Source organism: Otolemur garnettii, unplaced genomic scaffold (assembly GCF_000181295.1).
Source record: "Otolemur garnettii isolate 467f Iridium unplaced genomic scaffold, OtoGar3 scaffold00232, whole genome shotgun sequence".
Classification (NCBI taxonomy): domain Eukaryota; kingdom Metazoa; phylum Chordata; class Mammalia; order Primates; family Galagidae; genus Otolemur; species Otolemur garnettii.
In genome coordinates this window covers 549,840-558,018 of record NW_003852627.1, presented here as the reverse complement: position 1 = coordinate 558,018, position 8,179 = coordinate 549,840, and the positions used below count along the sequence as shown (strand labels likewise).

Here is an 8,179-nt window from a genome sequence, read left to right as displayed (position 1 = left end):
TTTTTTTTTTTTTTTTTTTGAGATACGGTCTCCCTCTGTTGCCTAGGATAGAGTGCCATGACATCAGCCTAACTTACAGCAACTTCAAACTCCTGGGTTCAAGCGATAGTCCTGCCTCAGCCTCCGAAGTAGCTGGAACTATAGGCTCCCATCATGATGATCATTAATTTATCGCCACGTTTTTTTTTTTTTTTTTTTTGCAGTTTTGGCCAGGGCTGGGCTTGAACCCACTACCCTCCAGTATATGGGGTTGGCACCCTACTCCTTGAGCCACAGGCACCACCCAATTTGTGTAATTTCTTAAAGGAAATGTATAGTATACTTCCTTAATATTGAGAAAAATCGTGATGGTTCTTCTATTTAGATGAAAACAAAGATCAGTCATTACATTTTTATGAGTGTTTCAAACTTTTTACCTATTGAATCATTGTTGAACATTTATGAATCATCTCATAATCATAGTATAGTAACTGTTACTATTCAACTTTTATCAAAAGCCTAGTTGATAGAGATTGTTTGAGAGGAATATAAATTACTTTGTTACTCATCTACATCTAAGAGCAAGGAAAAGGTGTTTGTTTGGAGCACAACTGTCCTAATCTCCCTGCCACCCCAATAATAACCCTTTGGAAAATGTTCTCAAAGGGCACTGGCTTTAGCTGCTTTGTAAATGTCTCAGGGGATATAATTCATTTTCTTTTAATGTTTAAGAAGTACCAAGCCATATTTATTATGCAGTCGGGACCTGTTTATAGGTTAGTTTTTCTCTTCCTCTTCACAGTATGGTGTGATCCAATGAGTGTTAGGGCTGGATTCGTTTTAGTCTGATAAATAGTGTTAGCCTCAATTGTAGTTTGGAAAAAGTGAGCTGTTCATATCCAGTATCAGCATCCTCAGCAAGCCACAAATGACACTGTTGAGAAGAGTCTCAAGCCACTTTAGAATTGAGTTGTGACATTCATTTAGAGAGCCTGCTTTAATTGCAGGCTTTTAGTGGACTTTAATGTGGGATGTGGTTGGTGTTTTTAAACCTTGATCCAGAGTCCCTTTTGTGGTCTACTCCATGCTAGAATCTTGTGCAGTAGCACTCTGGTGATAATAATTCGGTACCCAAGCATTATGCCTGGGTGAGAGAGCATAGCTGTGAGGTAGCAGAGCCCCCGTATGCCCTGCCCACTAACCTGTGTTGGGTAACTGCTTCTTCACTGGCATGTGTTATGGGGCATCCTAAGAATTTGAGAGGTGGCACAGTCACTTGGAGCTCCGGGAACAATAGTGACACCTCTGTCAGAACTGAGGCTTATTATTTGTCTGCTCTTTCATTTCTGTTCTTTTCAAATCTGTAGTCTTATAAAGATAAAGTGAAATATTTGGCTTTAAGTCTCTTAGGAATTAAAAAGTAAAACCATGAGTTAAATCACTATGGGTTACATTGAGGCACCCCTCCCCCACAAAACCCACTCTATTCAAGGTAAATATACCCCTGCTCACCTTGATCCTCCCAGCCCAAAAGGAGAGAGAAAGAAAACGCAAGTGGGACTTAACATCATTTAAAAATATCCACTGAGGCTTAGACTGTTGGTTTTTATAAACAGGTCGTGGTCTTGTCATGCACAAGCAGTGCTGAAGATAATAAATTACAGAGATGATGAGAAGTCGTTCAGTCGTCGCATTAGTCATTTGTTCTTCCATAAAGAAAATGATTGGGGATTTTCCAATTTTATGGCCTGGAGTGTAAGTAAGAATTTGAGTCTGAATAATCTTCACATTATTATGGCTTATTCTCTCAATTCTTTGATTCTTCAAATTCTTCTATTCATTTTAGTGTCAGATTCTTGCTTTACAAATTGGACAATGTGTCTGTAACCCTACGTTTTCTCCAGTTTCCTAGCTTAGGGTTTTATCAGCTATCTGAGCTGGGCATGGTTTCATGTGGCTACAGACCCAGTTACTCAGGAGGCAGAGGCAGGAGTATTGCTTGAGCCTAGGAATTCAAGGCTATAGTGAACCTTGATCATGCCTCTGCACTTTAGCCTAGGTGATAGAGTGAGATCTTATCTCCAAAAAGTCCAGGGGCGGTTCCTGTGGCTCAGTGAGTAGGGCCTCATATACCAAGATTGGCAGGTTTGAACCTGGCCCCAGCCAAATAAAACAGCAGTGGCAACTGCAACAAAAAATAGCTGGGCATTGTGGTGGGTGCCTGTAGTCCCAGCTGCTCTGGAGGCTAATGCAAGAAAATCACTTAAGTCCAAGAGTTTGAGGTTGCTGTGAACCGGGTCTACCAAGGGCAACAAAATGAGACTGTCTCAAAAAAAAAAAAGGTCCAGCCTTTTGGATTCAAGTCTCAGCTTTTAGTTAAACATTAGAAAGCAGCTCCCGATATACTAAGTTTTCTTTAAAAGAAAAACTATTTGGGTCCTTTACGAGAATCAGGCATAATACTAGGTGATTCTGTTAACTTCACTAAGTTCAGGTTGGCTCCTTTTTGTGGTAGTGGAACGTTCTTAGGGATGCTGCTGCTTAATTACTTATCACTGCTTAATGTTATCCCTCCGGATTGAGGGTTTTGTTTTTTTGTTTTGTTTGAGACCATTTCACTATGTTGCCCTTGGTAGAGTACCATGGCATCATAGCTCATAGCTCACATTAACCTCAAACTCTCGGAGTTAAGCGATTCTCTTGCCTTAGCCCCCAAGTAGCAGGGACTACAGGTGCCCGCCATGCCTGGCTATTTTTTGTTGTTGTTGTTATAGTTGTTGTTTGGCAGGCTCGGGCTGGGTTTGAACCCACCAGCCCCAATGTATGTGGCTGGCGCCCTAGTCACTGAGCCCCAGGTGCCGAGTCCAGACTGAGTTCTTTATAACCTTCTTGCGCCCTGGTCTAATGAGCAGACATTGACTCCTCTTATCTGTATGTGACATTGAGCCCCTGGACACCTCTGCTTTTGCTGATTTTGTTTTTATGTTTTCCTTTTCCTTTTCTTTCATGAGACAGTCTCACTGTGTTGCCCTGGGTACAGGGCCATGACATTATAGCTAACAGCAACCCCAAACTCTTGGGCTCGAGCGATCCTCTTGCCTCAGCCTCCTGTGTAGCTGGGACTATAGGTACCCACCAGCATACCCAGCTCCCCCACCCCCCCCACCCCCATTAGTGATGAGATCTTGAACTCCTAAATTCAAGCAATCTATCCACGTTGGCCTCCAAGAGTGCTAGGATTACAACCGTTAGCACTGCGTACACCCTGCTTTTGCTGATTCTGTTCAGAGACTACTGCTTACTTAAACAAATTGAAATACTCCAAAATTGAAAATGTAATTGGCATGTTTTAAAAAGTGGTAGTTTATTAAGTACAGGAGACTTGCGTTATATAATTGTTTCTTTGTAAAAAAGTGTGCGTATGTCTTATACAAGTTGGTTATTTTATTTTTTTCATAGGAAGTGACTGATCCTGAGAAAGGATTTATAGATGATGACAAAGTTACTTTTGAAGTCTTTGTACAGGCAGATGCTCCCCATGGAGTTGCGTAAGTTTTTCTTGAATTGGGTGCTATTAAAAATGCCTTGGGTGCTACAGAAAAATGGGACAGAAATGTGTGTGTGGCATCTGCGCCCTTGGCACCTGTCCTTTGGGCCTACACATACATGCCTGTTTCACATTCTCTCATCTGTATGGTAGACACATGGAACATACATAACTGTAATTACGGTCAGCTAGACAGCCATGGTTCTCTGCTCTTAAAGAACATGCGGATTGCTCTCATAGAGGAGTTCAGGGCAGAACACAAATAACACAGCAAAGGTGCCTGCTATTTTGAAGTGGGCAGGCATGTAACAGTCTTCTTTGTGTATGAGGATGAGAGGGGGGAGAGTGGGCCTCCCAGCCAAGCTAGGGCTGGGCAAGGTGTCCAGGGGTGTTTCCAAGGCCATGGATCACAGTGCTGTGGACTCACTGTGTGGGAAATGTCTCTTCCATTCTGGCCATGTTTGGTGCCTGTTGTGATCATTCCTGCCTATGCATCAGAGGCGCAGGGAGATGGGGCAGGGAAGCTCTGCTTTTAGACACCATTCCTCCAGCTTCCTGTTACTGCTTCAGGACTGGGGGTGGGACACATTTAATTCATAGAATCTATTTTTCCCAGCTGACCACTAACATAGCAAAAGAAAAGCTCTAAGTTAAGAAGTCTAAAGTATAACTTCACAAACTTTGCTTGTGTACATATCTCTTTCCAGAAAAGATAGGTCTTAGCTCTTTTCCATTTCCTGCTGATCTGAGTGCTGATCATGATGAATGACAGCAGTGCCACTCACAGCAGACAGCTGCCTAGGCCATTCAAATGCTGGGGTTGTATTTGTACCAGTTCACACATTTGGGCTAGCAGAAACCAACAGGTGGTCATTGAAGGGGGCTGTGTGATAAGTACTCCTGGCTTTGGTTTCCAATGGCAAGGGCCTAGTGGTGAGAGGTGCAGGGGCCTCGATCCTGTCTGGATGGTGAAAGGGAGGTGCTGGTCTGTAACACCGAACATCAGCCATGTCCCCCACATCAAGTCTGATTGTTTGACACGTGGTGTGGAAGCAAAGAGGAATATGCACATTCACCTCAACCTTGAATTTACCTTTCAGGTGGGATTCAAAGAAGCACACGGGCTATGTTGGTTTAAAGAATCAGGGAGCAACTTGTTACATGAACAGCCTTCTACAGACACTATTTTTCACAAATCAACTACGAAAGGTATTTCTCTCCTGGGGTCTTCCCACCCACTCTTTTTCCTCTCTGGCATACTAAGGGACAAGCAAAGTCTCAGCAAACACTCCAGGCACCCTTCCCTAAGCACAGCACTACCTCCATAGACAGGTGTGGACACCTGCTGTTTATTTAAGCTGACATAGTAATCAAAAGTTTGCTCCAGCTTATATAAGTTTGCAGAGTTGTACTGGAAATAAGGGTTTTGTTATTTTAAATCATAATAGTCAGCTGGGCACCCTAACCCAGTGGTTAGAGCTCCGGCCCTGCACACCAGGGGTGGTGGCTTCAAAACCTGTCTGGGCTTGATTAAGGGGAAAAAAACATAAAAGTGATTGATTGGCAAAAACATTTGAAAAGTTTTATGTCAAACTTGAATTGAAAATTGCTATCTGTACAGCCGAATATTCACTTATTCTATATTTAATGCAACTTACTCAGAATTTTAAGAAATACATTTGATTGGTTTGAAACAGCACAGGCCAGCCACATGGTTGCCTGCGTGTGTGTAGGGCGGGGGGGGGGCATCGGCTGGCCAGTCAGCCTTACTGTAGTCTAGTTACAATATTTATCCAGATAGACCACTATGGTAGGATGGCTTCATGGGGATAGCTGATGTGGGTGATTTTGGTAGCATTTAATTTTTCATCACAGCTTTTGTTCTCAAATAATGGTAAGTTAAAAGAAAATAGTGCTCTGAGATTTATGAAATAAAAGTGGTTCTCTTTGGGTGGTGAGGTACTGGTAATTTTTAAAATTCTTTGTTTTCCAGACTGTCTCTAAAGACTTTCATGATTTTTTTTTTTTTAACGTGCTGACCTATTTGAGATAGATAAAAGCCCTCGTAGCTACCTTAGGAGCTATTGTGTTATATTAGAAAAGATACTTTTACATGAAAGTTAAATTATTTCTGAATTAATCTTTTAGGCTGTGTATATGATGCCAACAGAGGGTGATGATTCATCTAAAAGTGTCCCATTAGCATTACAAAGAGTATTCTATGAACTACAGCACAGTGATAAGCCCGTAGGAACAAAAAAGCTAACAAAGTCATTTGGGTACGTATGAGCAATCTGCCTTTCCCCATTGTGTTTTCTTCTTTTTAAAGAATGAATGAGTGAAGAATAGAAGAATTAACAGAGCATACTGTAGGCATTAAATTTAGGGAGGTTTGGGCGTGTCATCATTACAGTGTTTTTACTGCTGTATTTTGTGTCACGTTTTTTTGGATCTGAGGCACAGTTTTAAGCTTTTGCTTGAACTAATTCATTACTTGAAGTTTTTACTTTTCAACCAAAGAACTTCTGGTAAAAAATATATAACATATAACTTCTATGTTTTACTTTTTCCTATAGCACGAAAGATTATCCGAACAAGGTATAAAATAGAAATTGTGAGCATTTTGTTCTCTACTAAATTATAACCCCTGCCACCCAAAAAGAAATAGAGAATAAATGGCTGATTTTTCTGTTCAGTTTTGATATCTAAGTTGCTTTTAATTTACTCTTTTGAAATTTGAATGTTTAAATGTAGTTTGTTTTATGTTTTAAAAGGTGGGAAACTTTAGATAGCTTCATGCAACATGACGTTCAAGAGCTGTGTCGAGTGGTAAGTTTTGAGCAATACTTGTATAGTTCTTATAGTGACTGTTTTGAAGCAGTGTCAGAAGTTGTTACTAAGTTACACTTCAGACCTAATTTAAAGAATGCCCATCCCATCTTTGTTTAGGACCAAATTTAGGCTTGAAAGAAAAGGCAACGTCTATCTAGTTTTTGAAGCTAGAAAAAATAATTTGGATAAATATTAGAAGCTAAAGTGTTAGGGGAAGCTTGAATTTTAATAGTAGTAGGTAGTACGGTTTTAATTTGTTACATTGGTGTGTATATAAGAATTATTAATCAGAGAACCAGCAGATTGGCTCAGTTCGCTCTCCTGTTGGTCCTTAGTCACATTGGAGCAGTGACTTGTGTTATTTAGCTAGCAGCCAGCCCTGTCCTGTGCATAGAAGCTCTCACACAGGGAATCCTGTGTCTGTTCTGCCCCTAATCATTAGTTGCTAGCAAATTCTCATACTTCCATTTGTGATAAAAGACACACACACACACACACACACACAAAGCATGAAAAAGCTGTTCGAGGTGATTGGCTGGGCAAGGTGTGTTTTCTTTTTTGCAGCCCTAGCTGGATTGAATCCAGTTCATTAACTATCCATGGACAAACCAGTCAATCCTGTTGACAGGCTCAACCTCATTAATCTCTTGGTGTGGACCATTACGAGTTAAGTTTAGTGAACAGTTTACATGCTTTTCCACAGAGGTAAAATGAATATAAACAAATGCTTCTAAAGGCACTACAGATTACTAATTTGTCCCAGAGGCTATATAAAAGGTTAATAACCCCAACTGTTGCATGTAGATGCTTTGTAAAAATCCAACCAGGAAAGAAGATTTTGTGTATTTTTGATAGTTGCATGCCAAAGGTTATATTTTTAATAATACTCTAGAACATGTTTGACCATTGATATTTCCTAGTCATGTATAAAATTACTGTGTATTACTTAATTATAAAAATTTTTATTAAAGCCAAAAACATTCTCTTTCAGTTGCTTGATAATGTGGAAAATAAGATGAAAGGCACATGTGTAGAAGGCACCATTCCTAAATTATTCAGAGGCAAAATGGTGGTATGTGACCAATTCTAAAGGATAATTTTCAAAGATTTTAAAAGGAATTTTTTTTTACTGGTACTTAAGCTACCTCTTTTTTTTTATTCATAGTCTTATATCCAGTGTAAAGAAGTGGACTATCGGTCTGATAGAAGAGAGGATTATTATGATATCCAGCTAAGTATAAAAGGAAAGAAAAATAGTAAGTTTGTGTGTATACAGTGGCATGAACTTTTAATAATCTGTATTTCGGCTTATTAATACAAGTCATATCTTTGAAATACGTCTGAGATACGGGGAATGGCGCAAATCTTCGGTGTGTAGCTCACTGGGTGAACATAGACTTGTATCTCCCTCTCAGCTCTGGAGAACATTAGACTGGACCCTTCCCAGTAATTGCCTTCCTGTTCTCCAAGGAATCCACTTGTAGGGCTTCTGACATCTGAGGTTAATTTTTAATGTTTTAAATCAGTGGGTCTCAACCTTCCTAATGCCGCAACCCTTCAGTACAGTTCCTATGGTTCATGACCTACAGGTTGAGAACCACTGTTTAAATGTTTATTTAAATAGGATCATGAAGTAAGATATATTTGTTTCTTTGTTCTTTCTTTTTTTTGAGACAGCATCTCAATTGTCACCCTCAGTAGAGTGCTGTGATGTCACAGCTCACAGCAACCTCAGACTCTTGGGTTTAATGATTCTCTTGTCTCAACCTCCCAAGTAGATGGGGACTACAGGCACTTGCTGCAACACCCGGCTGTTTTTTT

At 40.3% G+C, this 8,179-nt stretch overlaps 1 protein-coding gene across 1 annotated transcript in view; it reads left to right on the top strand.

Moving 5' to 3' along the window:
- USP7 (ubiquitin specific peptidase 7) overlaps positions 1-8,179 on the top strand; it is a 40,398-nt gene that overhangs the window by 6,166 nt on the left and 26,053 nt on the right. Inside the window, exons 3-9 of the mRNA XM_023508218.1 lie at positions 1,596-1,734; positions 3,439-3,527; positions 4,627-4,735; positions 5,675-5,805; positions 6,301-6,355; positions 7,350-7,430; positions 7,524-7,614. Coding sequence (XP_023363986.1) covers positions 1,596-1,734; positions 3,439-3,527; positions 4,627-4,735; positions 5,675-5,805; positions 6,301-6,355; positions 7,350-7,430; positions 7,524-7,614 — 695 coding nt within the window. The remainder of the gene's footprint in view (positions 1-1,595; positions 1,735-3,438; positions 3,528-4,626; positions 4,736-5,674; positions 5,806-6,300; positions 6,356-7,349; positions 7,431-7,523; positions 7,615-8,179) is intronic.